We start from the raw sequence: 21007 nt of genomic DNA on the forward strand, positions 1-21007 counted from the left end.
TTCCATAAATCAACCTTAGCGAGCGGTCTTGAACGCATAAGGCTGAGAAGAGGTGAGGTATACTAGTATCGTGTTGTTTCGGTGCTCACTGCGTTGTGTCTTTGACATTTCAAGTATAGTCATTGGCATCGACGGCCTCAGGCATCAAAGCAACTGTGCCATCCTTTCATGTCTAGATATCCTTGCTTCCTCTTCTCTCTACAACTACGCATATCAACCCTTCCATCCTTTTTATCCATTAACACCCCGAAATTTACGATGATGGGCACAACAAAACCCCCAGAACTCCTTGTGCGCCAACAACGTAAATCCAAACACCCGACTCATATTTGGGAATACCAATAACTACCCAGCTAGCTAGGGAAATGAGTCCTGACAAGTCCCTATGTTGCTGCAGCTATGCGGGACTTGATACTACCCGTCATTTATTTGTCTCATTTTTCCATGTTGTTGTTTTCTTGCTATCCCCATAATCTACCGTCAATCTATGGATCCTCCCATGAACAGCTACTCGTTAATACAACTTGAAGGTTTTCGAGAACTAACTTGAAGAGATATAAACTAAGCAGGGGAGCTTGAGCCTTCAAGGTTTACCACACGAAGCCTCCGAGAAAGCAGTTTCATAAAATAAAAACCTTTGAATGGCATTCAACACCACCTACTGCCTTGGGCAGTAGTTGTACAAACTGTCATTTCGTGTCTACTACGCCACTTTTTGTCCTTTTTATCAATCGATCGCCTGAGAGCACCTGGTCTATACCAATTCTGGAAAACCAGAGGTATGATGACGCAGATGCATTGGTTAGTTATGAAACAACGGGGGCGCCTAAGCACTCACTATTAGCATGGGTGCTGACCCGGATCAAACCGAGCGGGATTGAGTGGAGCCATGCAGCGAACTCCGCTCGAAAAGGACGACGGGGGGGCCTAAACTTATGTTCTTAAAGGTCGAGATGCGTCTCAAATTTCAACTTTTATTTGAACTTACACGATTTTTCACGGGTCCCAAAATGGATTCATCACATGTGCACCCGTCGCGGAAAATATTGCTTGTGGTGACAACAGGGGGGGTTTACTCATGCCGGTAAGCATGCAGAATACTAGTACTATCAGGACCTCAATTAGCAATGGAACATTATATCGCTAACTGGATGTCCACGAAATAAAAGGCCCCGTTTTAGAAATCGGTAGGGCCCTCGCAGAGCGCGGTCATGTTATTGAATTTGCGACTCTTGACGGTCAAGAAAGCTGGATCAAGTCCAATCAATATGGGTTTGTCACCAAAATTCATACTATGGGCCCTGGTCCGACATCTGAGCAACTGAATGATCACTACCGGCGAATGCAAGCCTGGGACGTTCGCAAGGGCATCGAGCCAACATTTATTTCCAAATCCATGTTCGATTCTTATTGGCCTCAGACATATGACGGCCTCAAAAAGATTATCGAAGATCCAAAGACACGTCCAACCATGATTGTGGCAGATTTCTTCGTGGAAGCTGCCAATGATATGCATGTCGAGTATAACATACCAATTGCCATTGTCTGTCCGAACTGGCCACCGCTACAATTGCCCTGCCCTTATATTCCCGGTCAGCCGGGGTTTCAATTGCCTGGTACTATGACCTCAGAAGATGCTTCAATGTGGCTACGTTTGAAGAATGAAATAATCATTTTGCTTGATTTACCAGCTATCATGAGGCTCTTCAGTCGTACTAGACAAATGCGTGAACAGCATGGCGTTTTCCGTCCAATTCACAAGCCCAAGAAGCCGGACTATCTGATATTTGTCAACTCCTTTGTTGGTCTAGAGATCCCAAGGGACCTACCTCCTACTTGCGCTCCAGTTGGTCCTCTATTGAGTCCTATCTGGGATCCTTTGGATTCAAAGTGCGAAGGATTCTTGTACAGTCGCATATCCGTTCTTTATATTGCTCTTGGCACGCACATCATTCTTCCCCATGAAGATGTAACCAAAATTCTGATTGGAGTGGGTCGTCTGATGGAGGAAGGACTTGTCGACGGTGTGATATGGGCTATCCCAAAAACAGGCCGGCATGATATCGATACCAGCCGGCGTTTCAATACGACGATCGAAGGTAAAATGGCGGATATTTCGCTGGCAGATATGCTAGCAAACAAGCACCCTGACTGGATGTTCCCTTTTTTTGCTCCACAGCGTGCCATCCTCGACCATACGTCTACGAGGCTCTATTTTACCCACGGTGGCGGTTCTAGTGCAAACGAGGCCCTTTATCACGGAAAACCGATGCTTTCCATGGGAATATTCTTCGACCAGACCGCCAATACAACAAGGCTTGTGGCAGGCGGTGTTGCCGAGTCTCTCGACAAATTCACATTTACGTCCGATGAGATTTATATGAAATCGAAGAAGATTCTTGACTCCGGGGAAGAGGGACTTTACGGACAGAATGTACTACGTCTCCAACGTATCGCCCATGTTGCAGCGCGTCGGAAAAGCCACGCTGCAGATCTGATAGACGAGGCGATGTATGACAATGAGCTACGATTCGATCAAAACGGCAGAGAACTACGTCCGATGCATCTGCAGACGGCAGACTCACGCATGTCTGCATGGAAAGCCAATAATTGGGATCTTTGGACTGTTAGTGCTTTTGGTTTGGTGGTTGTAGTGGGATCAATGGGATTTGTGGCAAAGCAATTTTGGAACCATCGAGAGTTTATGGTCGGTAAACTACTTAGACTACACTGTCTCGTTTCTGGGGGATGGAGGATTGTCGAAACGAATCTTGTCAACCAAAATATTTAGTTGTGAGACTACTACTACTGCTATAAATATCATCGAGTGTTTGCAGTGCCGATCGCGGCTCCACTCAAAGCGGGCCAAAGTAAGACTAACCTTGGGTTTCCGAGCCCTCCTTGAACTCTGCAGCTTCAAGTTCTCTTCCCGCATTCCCTAAGATCAGCACTCCCATCCACTTTTCTGATCTTCCTCACTTATCACTCATTCAGAGGCCATTATGCCGCCCAAGAAGCAAGCTCCAAAGGGACCAGCTCCCAAGGGACCCTCTTTTGACGAGATCATCCAATCCGGTAAACCTTTATCCCCATCCCCAGCGCCCGCACGCCCTGCAAAAACGACCTTGTTTCTGACGCGTTTCAGATCGTCAAAAGAAGCAGAATGAGTTGCTGGCCAACCAAATTCTCGGAAAGAACAAAAACAAGAAGGAACGCAGAGCGAGTGCGCCCGGCTCTGGCTCTGGCGCACTGAGCAGGGCACAGCCTGCGAAGCCCGGGAGCCTGGCTAGTCGCATCGCAGCTCCGGGCCAGTTAAAGGTATTACCACAGTGGTCCTCTCAGTTTAATGCGCTCGACTCTCTAATCATCTCTCTGGCACTCTCAGCGATCCGCATCGGCCTCATTCCGGACGACCCAGCCACAATCCCAGCCTCAACACAAGACCAAAGTGAAGACGAACCTATCTCCTGCCACCGTTGGGGCCGCACGATCACGCGAGAAGCCCGCGCGCAAAAAGAATCAAAAGGAACATCCGCACTCGGAGCGCCTGCTGTCCCTTGTCCAGAATGCACGGGATGCCAATCCCCATCCCCACCCCCATCCCAAAGTAGCAAAGAATGGCCTGTCGATTAAGGGCGCCTCGGGCCCATTCATCGTGGTGGGGAGCAATTTTTCCCCGGGGACATCTGCCGCAGATATTCAAGCTGCTTTGGAGTCCCGGACTGGACCAATGCTTAGCTGCCGTGTCATCAGCCACTCGCCAGCTGTCACGGCAGAGATCACCTATGCAGAGAAGGAAATTGCGGAGAACACAGTCGCCAACTTTGACAACCAATGGGTAAGAATCGAAAGCAGATTCCAATCATCTCATGACTTCCAGCTAATATTCATCTCATAGGCGGACAAGCGGAAATTAACTTTCAAGCTGAAAGTTGGCGGCGACACCACGCATGTCAACACGCAAAACTCGTTTAACAACCTTCGGGAGCAGGCCGATCGCGATCGACGCAATCGCCGCGCAGAACCTCAGGTCCAAAATGGAAGTTACGGCTTTGACGTCGAGGATGAAGCTCTTCGTTACAACTTGCCCCAGTCAAGTCTTTACAGCGATCAGATGATGGTGGATACACAGCAAAACAACCAAAGTCGGCGGAGGCGATAGTTATTGATGGATACTCATGTAATACTTCCAACTTGAACCGGATATATCGGCCTACACTCTCAATGTATCATTTCTGCTACGTGTTTAGTTTATTTTATCACGAATTGTATGATTATTCAATAATTGACATCATGAATGGATATTCATGGCCGTCGCCCTGGGGCATCCTAGGCTAAAATCCAGCGCGATAAAGATAAGATCACGTGGACCGGAGCTTTTGCGGAGCAGAAACACACCAGAACGAACCAGCATCCTGACCTGTGCCCTGGCTCGAGCGCAATTGTCAAATTCAAGCGCTGCAGTTTCCCTCTCTGGCTCTCGACCGCTCGGAAAAGCTCATCAAGGGCCCTCCAGCTCTGATTAAGCATGAATTCCGTCACCAGGCGCATCGCGTTGCACGCCTTGCGGAGGTCTCGCAATCCGGTATTGTCACCATATTTACGACGATGCAACTCAACATTTGAACAAAGACAATGGTCGACGCCCTTAGCACGTATATTGGCCAGTGCTATGAAGGTGAATCCTGTCTGATATTCCTCGATAACTCGGCACCCATGCTGACAATTGGCGCACCATCTAGGTCACAGGTCCTATTCCCATCTCAGCCTTTATGCGCCAAGTTTTGACCTCACCGGAAGGAGGATACTACACCACCCAAGAAGGCGGAGCTGTTTTTGGTAAACATGGTGATTTCGTCACTTCGCCCGAGATCTCACAAGTGTTCGGCGAGTTGATTGGTATCTGGACAATTGCGGAATGGATGGCACAGGGCCGGACGAAAAGTGGTGTGCAACTGATGGAGGTCGGCCCGGGCAAGGGGACTTTAATGGATGATATGCTGCGGGTCAGTTGTCAAGAACCGAGTTCTACGTTCAGGTTCATCCTATTGCAGAGTTTGAGGTTAACCGGTGCTATGACAGACATTCCGGAATTTCAAGAGCTTCTCTTCCAGCGTTGAAGCTATATACCTCGTTGAAGCTAGTCCGACATTGCGACAGCTTCAGAAAACAACCCTTTGCGGCAAAGAGGCGGTCATGGAAGAAACGGATATTGGTCACCGGAGTGTGTGCAAATACTTTGATGTACCCATCATCTGGGTCGAGGACATTCGCTTGTTGCCACACGGTAAGTCACAAAGGCGGAATAGTCGCTATGGAAAAATGAATTGGCTAACATGTCTACTCACCAGAGGAAGGAAAGACCCCCTTCATCTTCGCACATGAATTCTTCGACGCGCTTCCTGTCCATGCCTTTGAATCTGTCCCCCCATCTCCCGAGAACGAACCTCAGCAGACGGAGATCATGACTCCTACCGGGCCGCAGAAGCTACATGAACCATTGAAGGTTGCTAACACTCCTCAGTGGCGAGAGCTCCTTGTCACCTTGAATCCCAAGGCCGTTGAAGAAAACATCGAGGGCGAACCCGAATTCAAATTGACCAAGGCGAAGGCCTCGACCCCTAATTCCCTCGTCATCCCCGAAGCCTCCGACCGCTACCGGGCGCTCAAATCACAGCCGGGCTCGATGATTGAAGTCAGCCCAGAGAGTCGCATCTATGCCGCAGACTTCGCCCGTCGTATCGGTGGTGACGGTGCTCCTCGGTCTGGGAAGGCTGATGTCCAAGAACCAGTTAAGAAGACCCCTTCAGGAGCAGCCTTGATCATGGACTACGGGACTGCATCCACCATTCCGATAAACTCTCTACGTGGTATTCAAAACCATGAAATTGTCCCGTTCCTATCGTCGCCGGGTCAGGTTGACGTCAGTGCGGACGTTGACTTCACTGCTCTTGCCGAAGCAGCTCTAGAAGGAAGTGAGGGCGTTGAGGTTCACGGCCCTGTGGATCAGGGCGACTTTCTTTCAGCGTTGGGAATTGAAGAGCGTATGCAACAGCTTCTTCGGAAGGTCAAGGACGAAGAGCACAGAAAGACTTTGGAAACTGGCTGGAAGAGATTGATTGAGAAGGGCGGTGGCTCTATGGGCCAGATCTATAAGGTTATGACCATTGTTCCGGAGAACGATGGCCAGAGACGTCCTGTTGGATTTGGAGGGGGTATTGGAATGCCTTGAATATAGTCCAAGCTGGGCATCCATACCGCCCACCTTTGTATGATAACAAAATATCGACTCGGAGAGAACTAGTATGGGATATAAAAATGTATTATAATAAAATATTGGATATGTCTTATCACGAATGATTAAAAGTTCATTTCCAAGGTTATTATGGGCAAAATACTTTATTATAATGATTAACCAGAAGAAAACGCATTTTTGTCACGATGTCATTGCAATTGGTGTATGCCGTATCTTCTAATTTGTCACAATATTCATTTCTCATAAAGCATAGAGGGATATCTTCACTCAGGAGCAGCGCACAGCGGCAGCTTAATATTCCTGCCAGATATCTTCGACATATGCCTCTGTCAATTTCTCATCCTTGCCATACTTCTCCTGCCACTGGACAAATCCGCCCTCGAGCACAAAGACCTCTTGCTTCTGGTACTCTTCGGGGCCCAGAATACGTTCTCGCTCACGGGCGTAGCGAAGTGCAGAAGAGGGGCCACGCTGCTGGCTAAGAGCACAGTGGAAAATCACCATTTCCTTGTCTTTGAGAGTGCGGAGTAGCTCTGGCAAACGAACATCGAGAGATGAAGTTGGGACCCAAATTGAGGACTTGATGTGGCCACCGATATGGTCTGTTAAAGTTAGTGAACTACGCTATAAGTAATCGCGGGGAGAAGTCAGCATCTGGGGGGCCATACCAGAGTCTCGAACATCGATGATTGCGAGCTTATCGGATTCGGTGGTAGATGTGAGCAGGGCGCTTAGAGCATCCCGGTTCATGCGCGGGAGAGACGCGATCGAAATGGAAGACATTGAATGAATGGGTATTTGACGTGAATCTTGAAACGTGGAATTTCACGTAATAAGAAAGAAAGACAAAGACAAGTGTAGTCAAAAAGGCAGCGCTTGTAAATGCTCCACGGCGCTCCAAGCTGCGGAGGTGCACGTGATCTACAATTTCAATCGATCCGCTCCGCCTCTCGCGACCTCCAAATCCCCCATCACATCCACCTCTTTGGAAAAGCGACATCCCAATCCACTCAATTAGCCTTGTGCGAGAAGACACAAGCGCTCCCACAACAATGGATACTCGCCTTTTGGCCCGTGGGCTCCGTGCCCGGCCAACACCGTGGTTGCTGAACCAACAACCTCTATTCCAGCAATCTTTCCTCACCAGCACTCTCCGATACAACTCCTCAAGTACCTCCTCTCAACCACCCAAGCAAACTACCTCCGACTCTTCCGAAAAACCCACACAAAAATCCTCTGCTTCAACCACCGCCGCCACTACTGCCGCCGCTCCCAATCCCCAAGGAGCCAACAGCGCCTCAGACTTCGACGACATCCTCAACAAGCTCGACCTAGGCAACCGCGGCACACAATCCACAGATGCCACCAACCGTGGTCGCGGTCGCCGCGGTCTCGCCGACTCTGTCTCCGAGAACGTCGCCTCCCTCAGCGCCAGCGCAGGCAAACACAACCAGGAACGCATGGCGCAGCAACTCGCCTCGCGTAAAATGGAATTGAAGCTGGGACCAACCCTGGGCCGACAAATCCACGTCGAGCCCGAGCGCGGCGTCGACCTCGCAGCTGCTATCCGCAACTTGCAGATCACCTGTTCCACCAACAAGATCAAGGCGCAATCGTTTGAACAGCGCTTCCACAAGCGCAAGGGTGCGGTGCGGAAGGAGCAGAAGCGGATGCGGTGGAAGAAGCTTTTTAAGTTCTCATTCCAGGAGACTGTTAAGAAGATCCAGCGGATGCAGGCGCAGGGTTGGTGAGATGGACTTCCTGTTCAGACGCTGTATATACTGAGATTTGTACTGTGATGGGAATAGGGACGATCCCATATCCCGTGTGAGATGTCTACTATTTTTGATAGGTGGACCTTGTTGATCGATACATGTATAACTATTTGCAAAGTTTCTTTTTTTCCCACCCAGCTTGCCGGATCATTTACATTTACATTAGATACCGAATGCATTGGATCTTGACTTGAACTGCTATAACTTCGAACACCCGTATATGTGGCGAAGAACCTCTGGAGAAGATACAATATAATTTATGTATAATCATGAATATAGTACAAATCACTCGCTATTTCCCTCAATCCTTCTTCCCACCAGGGAACCCCCCCATACCCACCACCACCAGCCCCGTTCCCATTTCCAGCAGCAGTATACCCACCATACCCATTAATCCGACCTCCATTTCCAAAAGTCACACTAGACCGACTCCTACTAGCTGGCGGGACCCCCAATATCCCATCCCCCTTCCAAGAAGACCTCCCTCTCGACCCTCCACCACTACGCTCCCAATAAAGCGCCCCCAAAGCCCCAACCGAAGCAGCCATAAGGAAGAAAAACGCACTGGCAAAGAACCCGGACCCAGATCCCTCAACAACAATCCGTCCCCCCCGGTCCCAAAAACGAATACTCCTCCGGCCGACCAGGCCATCCAATCCCCGCCCCGCCCTCAACCCACGCAACATGAAACGAGAACGCCAACGGCTCACCGCGAATAACCTTCGTCCCGTGTCCGGGCGTCCAAGGCTCGCGCGCAGCCTGCGCCAGCGCAACGGCCTTGTCATCCTCGTCTAGCGAGGCTTTTGCCAGCGCAGCCTCGAATTCGGGGGTTGAGTACGCGGTTCCGGCGACGGTGTAGCCTGGTTGGCCGGTTTGCGCGTTCGAGGTGCTATCTTGGGCTGCGGCGTCCGAGGCCATGTTGTGCATTAGCATGTTCATGTCTGTCCAGATGTGGAGGTGGCTTTTTTGCAGGGTGCCCTGCAGGGCGATCGTTATGGGTGTGAAGGGGGGTCCGTTGTCGTTTAGGGCGGAGAGGGAGTTGGGTTCGACTTCCTTGGAGTCAGTTTCTGAGGGGGGGGTCCTTGAATGCGCTTGATTGGGTTAAGGGTGCGGTTGGGACGCGGCAGGTCATGGGTACGTCGGAGTGCACGTAGAACTCTAGTAGGTGGTATAGAGTGTCTGAGAGGGCGGGGACGGTGCAGGTGATTGTTTCGGGCACGCCGTAGTGGATGGAGAGAGGACGGGATGTCTCGTTGCATGTTACGAAGGGCACGTATTGGAGTTTGCCCAGGTCGTCTGTAATCTGTTGTGGTTGTCAATTGGCTGTTTTGTTGATATGGGGGTGAGTGCCGTCTTCAGGAGGGCTGCGGCGCATAGAGCATACATGTTCGCCGTCCCTGGAAACGCATTCGGTGGTTAGCAATTGTTCCTCTTGAAGACTATGTAGTTTGAACTGTGGACTGTTTATAAGTCACACTCACAATGTTCGATTCAGGCAGGATATGGGGATTTCTTGGCCCAGTGAGTATCCCTCCCCGCTGTCGCCACGGCTGTCCCCCGCTGCTGCGCTGGACGGTAACAGCGCACCAGCGATGGAGAGCAGGGCGACGACACTGGGGACTCGAGATGCGGATGGTACGGTGACTTTCATGGTGTGATCCAGCCTCCCGGCTCTGGCGAGGTGGTTTCTGAGGAGCGTAGATCGCGGCGCGGAGGAGACACGGAGTATGTTTTTCTGGCGCGCGGAGAGGCCATTTGGCCACCTCCACCACCGAGGTCCCTCAACCAACCATGGTAGACCATGTGAACCATGGAATACTTGGGTATATCAACGAACCCCCCAGATTCCATAACTTATATCAATCAAAATTACTAAAGAAAACAACCCTATAACGAATTATAGTAGATGAACTGGTTCAATTTAATTTTCACGTACTCATACTAGGCATAAACCTAACCTAACATTTATCATTCGTTGCTCGTCAAAGCCCCATCGTCCTGGATGATCGGATCGACCGGGAAAAGGAAATCTACGCCAAGTTGGCCTTCGCCTTGAATGCAAGGAGCAGACCGCTGGTAGAGGCGTCGTGGCCGCCGCCCGCACCATCAGTCTCCAGCTCCTTCTGGATGTTCTTAGCCAGGACCTTGCCCAGCTCGACACCCCATTGGTCGAAGGAGTTGATGTTCCAAATAGCTCCCTCGGTGAAGGTGACGTGCTCGTAGTAGGTGATCAGAGCACCCAGAGTGGAGGGGGTGATCTTCTGCGCCAGAATGGAGGTCGTGGGACGGTTGCCCAGGAAAGTCTTGTGAGAGACAAGGTCGGCGGGGGCACCCTCGGCCTTGACCTCCTCGGGGGTCTTACCAACCATCAAGGCCTCGGATTGAGCGAGGAAGTTAGAGGCCAGCATGCGCTGGTGCTTGCCGCCCTCGACGGGGTTGTGTGACTCGGCGGCCATGATGAAATCGGCCGGGATGAGCTTGGTACCCTGGTGCAGCAGCTGGAAGAAACTGTGCTGGGCGTTGGTGGCCGGCTCACCGAACAGGATAGGGCCGGTGGTGTACTTGACATACTCGCCGGAGCGAGTGATGGCCTTACCGTTGCTCTCCATGGACAGCTGCTGCAGGTAGGCGGGGAAGCGGTGCAGGTATTGGTCGAAGGGAGCAACCAGATGAGTCTGGGCACCGAAGAAGTCGCTGTACCAGACGCTCAGCAGACCACCGATGGCGGGAATGTTCTGCTCCAGGGGAGTCTCGCGGAAGTGCTTGTCCATGGCGTGGGCACCGGCCAGGAACTGGTGGAAGTTGTCGAAGCCAATGTACAGAGCCACGGACAAACCAATGGCGCTCCAGACGGAGTAACGACCGCCAACCCATGACTCGAAGCCGAACATGTTCTTGGCGTCAATGCCGAACTTGGTGACCTCGGCCTCGTTGGTGGACAGAGCGACGAAGTGCTTTGCGATGTGCGCCTCGTCCTTGGCGGTCTCCAGGAACCATTTCTTCGCGGTGTTGGCGTTGGTGGTGGTCTCGGCGGTGGTGAAGGTCTTGGAGGCGATGAGGAAAAGGGTAGTCTCGGGGTTGGAGTCCTTGATCGCCTCGGCGACGTGGGTGCCATCAATGTTGGACACGAAGTGAAGCTTCATGCCTTCCTGGCCGTAGGGCTTCAGGGCCTCGGTGACCATGACAGGGCCGCTATTTAACAACATTGTTAGCCACGGCGCATTTGAAAAATAAAACAAAAACAAAACAAAATAAACAAAACACTGCACTTTTGATGAAGCAAGAGAGAAAACCTACAGATCAGAGCCACCAATACCAATGTTGATGATGGTATCGATCTTCTTGCCAGAGTAACCCTTCCACTCACCACTGCGCACCTGCTCGGAGAACTCCTTCATGTGATCGAGAACAGCATTGACATCCTCGACAACGCTCTTGCCGTCAACCTCCATAGGCTCATTGGAGGTGTTGCGCAGAGCAGCGTGGTAGACCGCGCGGTCCTCAGTGAAGTTGATGTGATCACCACGGAACATGGAATCACGCAGCTCCTCGACACCGGCCTCCTTGGCCAGCTTCACGAGCAGGCCCAGGGTCTCCTCGGTGAGGAAGTTCTTGGAGAAGTCGAAGAGGATCTCCGAGTTATCCACGGTGTTGTTGAAGGTGCGGCTAAACTTCTCGAAGCGCTGGGGGTCCTTCTCGAAGTACTCCTTGAGCACGATGTTGCGGCCCAGGGTGGCGTGGTGCTCCTGGAGAGCCTTCCAGGAGCTGAGCTCAGTAGCCTGCGAGAATCCAGGCATGATGAAAGTCGACAAAGCTGTAAGCGTACAAAGTTAGTATTTAGTGCGGGGCAGCGGAAGAAGAGGGGAGATGCGACAGGGACGAGAGAGGTGGATTGGATGGGGGTAGAGCTTACAGAGTATGACAGATGGGTATCACGGAGAACAGGGAAGAATCAAGATGAAGAGAACTTTGAAAAAGGGAAGAAAAGGAAGGGAAGGGAAGGGAAGCAGAAAAGGAATGGCGTCAAGTCTTCGGCGTGTTGGGGTCCGGTGGAGGGGCGCGGTGGGCAAGCATCATCATCATTGCCGCATTCGGGCCTGGTCTGCTACTGCTCGGGTATTTTCAATTGAATTCTCCTCCCAGTACAGAGTACATTACTTGGTTCTATTTCAATTGCCGGCCCTCAGAAAAGCGAAGACTAACTTGGCGTTAATTTCATTTCTGTGTGCCAGCTGACTGCAGGGTTACAGGGTACCTGTAGTACTACTTCTAGTACTACTAGTGGTAGGTCATTAGCCGTTGTAACTAGCTTGGAATTGAATTTGCTGACAAAAATAGACCGTTCTAATTATCCGTCCTGTCTGAGTCTACACCTGACCGCCGCTAGCCTAGTACTAGTACGGAGTATACAATGCCTATTTTACTAGTAATAGTCCTACGGCCCTGCCAATTGGAAGTTTAGAGCACCACCAGCTCTCGGATTAACGCTTAACATGCTAGTAGTATTATGTGCAATGGGTACCCAGGTAGTCGGTTAACTATTTGGGAAGGTTACTAGTATGCCGGGGAAAGGGTCCCCTTGAATTTACTAGTACTAGCATTCCCCATACAAATCTGGACCGCCCTGTTCGTACCGTTATCCTCCTCCATGTTTCCTCCACGTTCCTTATTTGCAAGACTTCCACGTCGAGTATAAAGACAAGTATTGTGGCTACTATTCGACTAAATAAGGTAAACGGTAAAACAACCTAGTAAACATCCCAGAAATGTATTAAATAGCAAATATTTGAAAATTAGGTTTATAGCGTTCAATATTATCTATAAGACCACATGACTGGTTATCAGTGACGTTAGATGTTCTTTGGCAGGGGTGTATACATAATACTAGCACCAACTAGTAACTATAGAGAATACCATGCCTCAGGGCACATTCCGTAGGCAGATACCTTCGCTCTTTCCCTGGGAAGTTGAGAACTCAGATCTGATACTTCTGTATAGTCTGACTATTGCAGCTATTGTTATAAGTTGTGTGAGTTTTCCCCTTCTCGGCTTGAAACTAGGACTTTGCGAGCATAATATTAGAGATGCAACTACAAGGCATCTATCCCCTCCCCCGGTGGCGTCCATCTTTCGCCGGAGATATGAGTAGATCGATTAAGAATAGAACAGAGAGGAGATTTGATTGAGATTTCGAAATCTAAATCACGCTAAGTAATGTCAACAACTTTTGCTTTGCGAGTAAAATCATCATCATGCACAGACATGGCATGGCAGATATTGACACCTATCGACACACAGAAAGTTCTGCTGAATACAGGCGAACGCCGGATCTGAAAAGCAGACATTGAAACAGGAATTTGGGATACGCATGAGAGGTCAGAACCCCCTGGCTAGGTCATGGCTTGTTATTTGGCATCCTGACTTGATCCGAGGATTCGAATCTGATACAAAATGTCCAGCCAGGTGTCTCTTTCATCAAAGATTCCATACATGAGCTCAAGACCGAGACGGAAGGTTTCAGCCCCATCGGACGACTTCATCACCTCCGTCATGGATTCCATAGCGTACTCGTTTCGTAAGAAATGACCGGGAATGCATTTGATTTTCTTCTGTTTCACAAGACGCAGCAGCATTGCGGTACTCTTTACGCCGAGCCGCTTCTCCAGACGCGTCGCGGCTAGTTCCGGGGCATCGGGCGGCAAGCCGAGAAGATCATTATGAAATATGACTGCAAGATCCGACGCAATGTATGGGTCCATGTGCTCCTCTGGTGGGTCGGCTGGCGCTGTATCTGAGGTTTCTCGTGATTTTCTGCGAGTCTTTTGGTATCTGCCTCCTTCTAGCGGGCTGCCAGGGCGCTTTCGATCGTTCACGGTGGTAGGCGGGATGGTGTCTGGTTTCCCTTCGGTATTTTTGGCAATCTTTCGGGGGTGGCCTCCTTCTAGCGGGCTTCCAGGTCGTTTCTTGTTCTCTACTTCAACAGCTGAGTTGTCTGGGCCGTCTGGGACACTCGACAGCATTGGCAGGATACCCTGGATTCGAATCAAAATAGACTCCTAGTCCGTATTTCTTCCGCCTCCAAACCTCTGGACGAGCCGAGAAAGGGTTTCCTCAACTTGATTGAAATGTTTGAACTCCAGATTTACCAGTCGACGGAGTGCGACAAGCATGCTCGCATCTTTGTTTCCTTCGGGAAAGGCATCTAGGGCCGCGACAGATATGAGACCAAGTTTCATGTTTCGACGTAATTGGTCGTAGAGCATGTCACCCCCCTTTAGCCTTGAGGCGACCGAGAGCAAGGTCTGCAGCTTCTGACGGAAGGCCAAGCCCAATATGATGGTCGATAATTGCAAGGTCGGCAACGATGATAGGGTCATCTATGCCCGTATAAGTCCGACTGGGTCGCCTGTTCGCGGGACATGAAGGGGCGTATGGCAATGGATCATTTGCAGCGAGGGTCAGAATCGAAATAGACCGGACTGCATCAAGCTCTTCTCGGACCAATCGTGTCAGTGCGTGCTCTTTGTGCACATTGGAAATATTTTTCTCGAGTAGTTCCATAGATTTCTCGAGTTGGTCCGTCGATTCCCGTAGTTCGCCTTTTGTTTTCATCACCTCGTTCCTAGCCTGAGAGCATTGAACAAGGAGTTGATACCATTTTTGATAAGCTGCCTTGAAATCGTGACGGAGGTCCGTTGCTCGGCAGGAGTTGTCGATTGCTTTGCTCACTGTATTCCATGGTAGTACTAGGTCGGGCCATTCCTGTCTCGCATAAGTCACGAAATCGCTTCCGCCAGTTTGCAAGAGAACCATGCCCGGGATAGCCTGCCAATCCATCGACGCGTTGAGAGAGCCCTGGGTATTCTCCTGCAGCTCCATAGTTTTGGGGTCGTAGTCACGCGAGACTGGGTACTTTTCTGGCGATGGCGTGGAGGAGGTAGAGGCGGGAAGAAAAGAAACCAAAACAACGCTGAGGTCGACGACAAAAAGGCTATACCCGTAGGCACTAGGCCATTACGGGAGGAACCATTTAGAGGGATGTACAATACTGCTGGTTTGATTGCTAGTATAAACTCAGTCTGCGATGGTAACTATTATTCAATACTAATTGGACACCCCCTTTGGCCATCTGAACACCCTCTCCTGCCTATTGAGAAGGGTGATGTATGTATACTCATTACCGCCAGAGGTTACAGCCCTAGTAGGAGACTACAATTCTACTTTGCCACCGTCGGGTAGCGAACCTTGGAACTGAGTATGTACCGGTGCTAAGTATCTCAGTAACTAGTGATATACATAGGTACTAGGTATAACCTCAAAGCTCGTATAACTGTCTGATAGGGTGAATCCGACTAGCAGAAGCCATAGGAACCAGTTTTTGACCCAGTAATAATGCTGGGCATAGCCCCGTTCTCTCTATTGTCCTCTATATCGAAAAAAGCTATAAACATTCAAATACTATGTGAAAGAAGCGAAGCAGAAATGTAAACAGAGAATGCAAAAAGTGTACCAGGTACTCGACGAAATTGCCCAAGGCCCAAAGCCCAAGGCTGAGTACACGCTAAAACCAGGTCATTAAGTCATGAAAGGCAATGAAATCAATCGAGATCATATGCCATCTTTTGGGGATCTGGTCTGTTGTTGAGAAGACGTATTCTTGTCCAAGATATGCTGTTTTCTTGGACTTTGCAGTTGGAGATGTTGCAAGATGTTTAAATAGACTGCTCCTTTCGCTTGAGTCGCTCGGTTCGCTCAAGACGCCACCCAGCGCCCCATCGCATCTCAATAGAAAGAAGCGGTACCATGGCGAGAGTGATACCTGCCAGCAACAGGAATGCAAATTGAGCTGTGATCGCGTCAATGATAGGTTGGGAAGCGGCCACACCGGCAGCGCCGATAAGGCATCGCATCAGGTTGTTCACGGCGGTTGCACTGGCACTGGCACCAGGGTAGAGGTCAATCACGAGAGCGCTGTTGATGGTGAAGATGGCGGTGGCGCAGTAGGCGATGATGTATTGGAGTATAATTGGAATTGCAAGATGGGTGCGAAGCGAAACTCCATACACTGCTGTACAAATAATGAACAGCGCAGTAATCCACCAAGTGTTGCGCATGCGAGCATATTCGATTGGAAAGTCGGAGTGTGTCTTGGATGTAATGCGTGTTTCGAGAGGCAGGTTGTGCTCCACGCAGTATTCGCGCTCGGTTCGCTTATGATTGTAGTCCATCAAGTACCCTGTGGTATAAGATCCTGAAATGCAGCCAAAGCCGTTTCCGAGAAAGGTAAGTCCAACTTCCAAGGAGTTAAGGCCGTAAGTAGACTCGAACAGATCCGAAGTTGAGGATGTGACCATTGACCAAACGGTGTACACAATAGCACCGAAGAAGAGTGTGATGAATACGTCCTTCTCAGCAAGGAAACCAAGAGGAGCGACAACAGTCTTGAGAGTAACCTTCTTCTTCTCGCCCGAGGGAACCGAGTTTGGGTCTGCATCCTTCTGACCAGTGAAGTGGTAAATAAAAGGCTTGTAGAGACCATGCAGCGGAACGGTTCCATTTCCAGCCACGGTTCGAAGAGTTTCTGGAAGGAAAAATAGAATAGAGAAAAGGCTCAATCCAGAAAGGATAGTCAAAAACCAAAAGATAGACCTGAAGCCCAGGAACTGTGACAAGAGGCCACCAAAGACCGGTCCAACTCCCTGCCCAAGCATGCGTACTACTTCTGTCAGCCAAGCCCAATCGTAGAGTGTTCACATGGCGACTTACCTCCACCGAAAATTCCGATTAGACTTCCACGCTCAGCAGATGTGGTGATATCACCGATGACTCCAGCACCTATGGGACATGAGCAATTGGCATTGGAATGTGGAGTCGGGGGAGCATACCGATTGAAATAGTCGCAGCACTACCTGCAGCTTGAATTGCCCGAAACGCCATGAGCTGAGCATAATTTGTTGACACACCCAATGCAATGTTTGCAATCATGTAGACAATAAATGTTCCGATGAAGATTGATCGGCGGCCAATGACGTCGGAAAAGGAGCCCCAGAAGCTGGGTGCAATGCCTTGAACGATCATGTATACTGTAACGGTGAGAGTGGCGAGAGACATCGAGATGTCAAGTTCCTATAGAAAACGTAATTAGATACTGTTGGAATAAAAGTGACGACACGTCATGAACTTACTCTAGAAATTTCGCCAAGTGCTGGGAAGTAGATGTTTGAAGATAGCGGAGAGAATATGGCGGCGAGGGAAACGATGCAGACCATCTGTAATTTACGGGATCGGGAGAAGACATGGTAAGGAGGAAGTGTGTTTGTTTGTCCTTCGAGGTTGATAGAATCGGATGGTGTTGGGAGTCTCTTTTCGTCTGTAGGTGACAGACTAGGGCTAGAGTTGACCGACCAGGCGGTAACTGTAGGCTCTTTGAGAGAGTCTTCGGATTTAAAGCCGGACATCGTGTATGTGGTATTAAAGAATATAAGTGCAGGGTCTAAGCTCTTTTAACTTTTTAAAGATGCAATAGATCTAGACAAAAGAATAGAATGGCTGGAACCACCTGCTTTAAAGCTGTCAAGTCGGAATAAAAAAGCTTTGGCTTGTTCTCGAAGAATGGCGTCGGATGGCGCTTTTGTATCTCCACGTCAGCCCAACGCCCCTGATAGCTTAGCTCCGAAACTATTAACAGTGCCCATATTACATGTGGGAGTCATGGCCATCTACTTACTCCACTGTGGGTTCAGCCAAGGGAATGGGGAGTGTGGTCCCCTTGGTGGATAGACTCGATAGGTGGCAAGGATCGGACAAAGACGGTAAAAATGATGTTGCTCTTCGATGATGGAGGGGAGTGATCAGCAGAGAGAAATTCTAGGCTTTGTAGATTTGTTTTCAGATATTGTACATCAATCCCAAGGTATAAGGCAACTAACTTCTCAGTCCTCATAGCTATGCCACAGCCTCGAGGGCTTACGACTCCTTTGTCTGAGTATAAGTCGAATCTATAGATTTGAGTATCAAGCAGCATTTTCCAGTCTGTGTAAGACTTTTGTGGAAGCTATCCATGCCCTAGCATACAAAGTTCCGAGTCAAATGCCATTGCCTGATTGGGGTTTAGCCTAGTGTGAGTATATGTACGCGTGTCCTACATGTCGACTATGAAAAGATCTGCACCGAATCAGCAGCAGGTAAGTCAATTTCGCGAGCACAGTCTTGATGGAGATTTTCCTTGATCGGGACGTTTCGGCAACAGAGCTCGCGATATCCTGCAGATGTGGATATACTTGCAGGATAACAGCGTCGCAGAATAACGAGAGCCAAGTGGTCGTGAACAAGCCACGACTTGGCAAGGATTAGACAATTTTGCACATGGTTTTAGAGCAAGTCTTGAGTGGGCAACCGATCATAGGGCTTATTCCACTCCATGGCGATCTTGGGCGCTGTCAAGCAATGCCAAGCTTGCCATCTACCAGCTGGTGGATGTTTCAGGGGGCAATAATTTCATCCACACGACAGAAAATTACGTAGACGGCGTACTCACAGGAGAAATTGGGGTTTAATTGATTTTATTTTCTGTTCTATTTGGCTGTTTTGGGTGTATAGGGGAAAGTGATAGCCCTTGCTGGTCCCGCCGCCGATTAAGGGGACGCACCTAGGGCATTGCATAGCCCAGTGACGATGCATTGCAAGGGTCTAGATAAGCGTGGGAGGCTGTACCCGCAAACTAATGTGACCAATGCATCTGCAATTCGTCAGGCCGCGACATCATAGGTGGAGCTTTAAGGGACAAGAATGCGCACTCGACCTCTCCCGGGACAAGGTTCGCGCTAAGTAGATATGATCGACAGCCGAACGGCCTCTACTGACAACTAATTCAGGCTGCCAATCCTTGAGCGCCGATGGTGGACCCACCAAGCCCCTTTGGCCCCTACCTCAGGGTATGTAGAAGAGGGGTGGCTCTTTCCGCCGCTCCATTATCCTTGGGGATTTGTCGGAGGGGGTCTTTTTCTCCACCGCATGTGCTACTAGAACGATGCACGAAGCTATCCAGTCAGCACAGACAGGTAGCTCTTGGCTGATCACTTCTTGATAGGGGCTGATTACAGCTTACGGGTTACCATCTTGCACCGATTATCTTCCCAGTCAATACATGATATGCGCTGTCGCCATCGGGATATCGGAGGTTTTGCATTCGGATACAACCTTTTCTGCCGCCCTACAATAAGGCTGACAATCGGGTGAATTTACCTTCGGTTCTTGGCCCTCGGCTTTCTCTCTTTTGAGAAATTCTCATTTTCAGAATATCCCGAGGAAACCGCGGGTATGCATCTCAGGGTCCACCGATGCCCGGCCGACTTCTTGGCTGTCGCGACCGGCCGATGGTCATCCCGAGTCGGCTAGCCGACTGCAACCTCTTTGTACTCCTCGTGCATGAAGTGCCAGTCAGAGATTGGTCCGTTATGTTTGAACTTATGAATCGAGATTGACCATCTCCACTAGACATTATCTCTAGGCCGCTCCGACCTCTTCCGTGACGGAAGGTAAACTTGAAGGTTTCATTTCTTCGTGATTCTAGGCTTGAAAATCCCCCCCAAAAAGGAAATGAAACCGGTTATATGTATACATACTCCGTACGTCTTCCCAAAAGACCTCCACATCTTCAGTCGGCAGACCGGGCCTTTTTTAGACTTTGGGCCATCTAGATATTTGGCCACACTCGAGTCAAGTCCCCACCCACGTTACCCAGGCACCTTTTCCGTATGGCTGCACCTAAGGATGTTCCTGTCGGTGGCGTGTATCTTGTCTTGGTAATTCACCGATATCCCCGTGCCAAGCTGCTTCGATTTATCCTGCTTGCTGCTCCTGTCCTTAAATGGAAACTCATTCCCCCCAGCACTCTATGATGCCAATGTAAGCTGTGGATTTCTTGATTTCTGCCCAACCTGAAACCACATCATGATATAGTTCAAAGGGGCCATTTGGAGTCCTGTGTCTGTGCTTTTAGGATCCTATCCATTCCATTGGAATTGTGTGCAGGGGTAGCCCTAGCTAAACGCAGTAGATTTGTTTGTGCCACTCTTCGTTCCACCAAAATGGAATGCTTTGTCGAGTGAATTATGCAGACACGAATTGACCAAAGTTTTCGTATACTCTACCAATCTTGTGCATACAGTAGCCAGTAGAAACCCACGAATCCAACATTTCATCAAATCCGAATCATTCCAGAACCAGAAATCCTTCAAAATCTAGCTGCCTCAGGCTTTTCCAGCTCCACGGCCGATCGACGCGTCCTGTTTCAATAAAACGCATGGACCATGCTGCGGCGGAACTACACAGCCCCCTTAACTATCTCAAATGCTTGATATATCAATGTCGCTAGCCCCTTAAATGAGTATTTATTTACAAATCCGAACTCTTTTTTTACAGATATTCTGGGGATTGTGTGTATGTATGCTTTGCCATATGAAAGGAACTAAGAGGGGGCGAGTTAATATCTCAAAAACCACGCGGATTTCGAGTATCTCCAACTGTATTCCCACTTCATATACCTACTAGTAGGTATCTTTAGGCGGAGACTAGTTCGAGACTATGCAGGGAGTATAAAATACTCATATACTATGCACGTACTAAACCAAGAAAGAGCACCACTATCAGAGCACCTTCCAAGGTATTGCCAAGGCCACTATCCAAAATCCAGCAAACTTGCACCATTTGAGAATAGCCTTGGCAAAATCTAACTTAGAGCTGAAGCTGAAGCTATCTATCGTACTCCGGTCGGCGTACGGCGTACGGAGTACGGAGTGCGTGGAGATCAGATCCTACGAAGCCCGCACTCACAGCCTCACACGACAGGTTCCACATATCTCAGGGGGATGGGTCTTGATCTGGGGCCCTATAAGGCTCCATCGAGAAGATCCAGTCCTTCTCCACGCTTGCCCCTGATCCCTGATCTTCGAGGAGAGCTCAGTTGTGGGCCAAG

General features: G+C 49.7%; 9 protein-coding genes across 9 annotated transcripts; 4 read left to right on the forward strand and 5 right to left on the reverse strand.

Annotated features, from left to right (window-relative positions):
* Positions 1-1294: 1294 nt before the first annotated feature.
* Positions 1295-2791, forward strand: N7533_004044 (glycosyltransferase; the record flags this gene model as incomplete). The annotated part of the gene is made up of 1 exon (XM_057100694.1): positions 1295-2791. One exon carries the CDS (start codon positions 1295-1297, stop codon positions 2789-2791), a length of 1497 nt encoding a protein of 498 aa, XP_056960324.1.
* A 211-nt stretch (positions 2792-3002) lies between these two features.
* On the forward strand, positions 3003-4162 carry N7533_004045 (RNA recognition motif domain-containing protein; the record flags this gene model as incomplete). The annotated part of the gene is made up of 4 exons (XM_057100695.1): positions 3003-3075; positions 3146-3318; positions 3386-3838; positions 3899-4162. The coding sequence occupies 4 exons, from the start codon at positions 3003-3005 to the stop codon at positions 4160-4162; spliced, it is 963 nt and encodes a 320-aa protein (XP_056960325.1).
* Positions 4163-4528: 366 nt separating this feature from the next.
* On the forward strand, positions 4529-6232 carry N7533_004046 (class I SAM-dependent methyltransferase; the record flags this gene model as incomplete). Its single annotated transcript, XM_057100696.1, has 4 exons — positions 4529-4678; positions 4743-5006; positions 5083-5287; positions 5352-6232. 4 exons carry the CDS (start codon positions 4529-4531, stop codon positions 6230-6232), a joined length of 1500 nt encoding a protein of 499 aa, XP_056960326.1.
* Positions 6233-6547: 315 nt separating this feature from the next.
* On the reverse strand, positions 6548-7039 carry N7533_004047 (phosphatase YCH1; the record flags this gene model as incomplete). Its single annotated transcript, XM_057100697.1, has 2 exons — positions 6548-6858; positions 6925-7039. 2 exons carry the CDS (start codon positions 7037-7039, stop codon positions 6548-6550), a joined length of 426 nt encoding a protein of 141 aa, XP_056960327.1.
* Positions 7040-7308: 269 nt separating this feature from the next.
* Positions 7309-8007, forward strand: N7533_004048 (mitochondrial 37S ribosomal protein bS21m; the record flags this gene model as incomplete). The annotated part of the gene is made up of 1 exon (XM_057100698.1): positions 7309-8007. One exon carries the CDS (start codon positions 7309-7311, stop codon positions 8005-8007), a length of 699 nt encoding a protein of 232 aa, XP_056960328.1.
* A 615-nt stretch (positions 8008-8622) lies between these two features.
* Positions 8623-11845, reverse strand: N7533_004049 (glucose-6-phosphate isomerase; the record flags this gene model as incomplete). The annotated part of the gene is made up of 6 exons (XM_057100699.1): positions 11329-11845; positions 10103-11223; positions 9513-9675; positions 9416-9491; positions 9170-9334; positions 8623-9084 (listed from the first exon to the last, which is right to left on the reverse strand). Exons 1-6 carry the CDS (start codon positions 11826-11828, stop codon positions 8623-8625), a joined length of 2487 nt encoding a protein of 828 aa, XP_056960329.1. The 5' UTR covers positions 11829-11845.
* A 1591-nt stretch (positions 11846-13436) lies between these two features.
* N7533_004050 (uncharacterized protein) lies at positions 13437-14051 on the reverse strand (the record flags this gene model as incomplete). Its single annotated transcript, XM_057100700.1, has 1 exon — positions 13437-14051. One exon carries the CDS (start codon positions 14049-14051, stop codon positions 13437-13439), a length of 615 nt encoding a protein of 204 aa, XP_056960330.1.
* Positions 14052-14295: 244 nt separating this feature from the next.
* N7533_004051 (uncharacterized protein) lies at positions 14296-14910 on the reverse strand (the record flags this gene model as incomplete). Its single annotated transcript, XM_057100701.1, has 1 exon — positions 14296-14910. The coding sequence occupies one exon, from the start codon at positions 14908-14910 to the stop codon at positions 14296-14298; it is 615 nt and encodes a 204-aa protein (XP_056960331.1).
* Positions 14911-15743: 833 nt separating this feature from the next.
* On the reverse strand, positions 15744-17489 carry N7533_004052 (uncharacterized protein; the record flags this gene model as incomplete). The annotated part of the gene is made up of 4 exons (XM_057100702.1): positions 15744-16747; positions 16798-16866; positions 16917-17157; positions 17217-17489. The coding sequence occupies 4 exons, from the start codon at positions 17487-17489 to the stop codon at positions 15744-15746; spliced, it is 1587 nt and encodes a 528-aa protein (XP_056960332.1).
* Positions 17490-21007: the final 3518 nt, after the last annotated feature.

This window comes from Penicillium manginii, assembly GCF_028828005.1.
Source record: "Penicillium manginii strain IBT 31320 chromosome Unknown utg000004l:1.0-7231830.0:1.0-7236170.0, whole genome shotgun sequence".
Classification (NCBI taxonomy): Eukaryota; Fungi; Ascomycota; class Eurotiomycetes; order Eurotiales; family Aspergillaceae; genus Penicillium; species Penicillium manginii.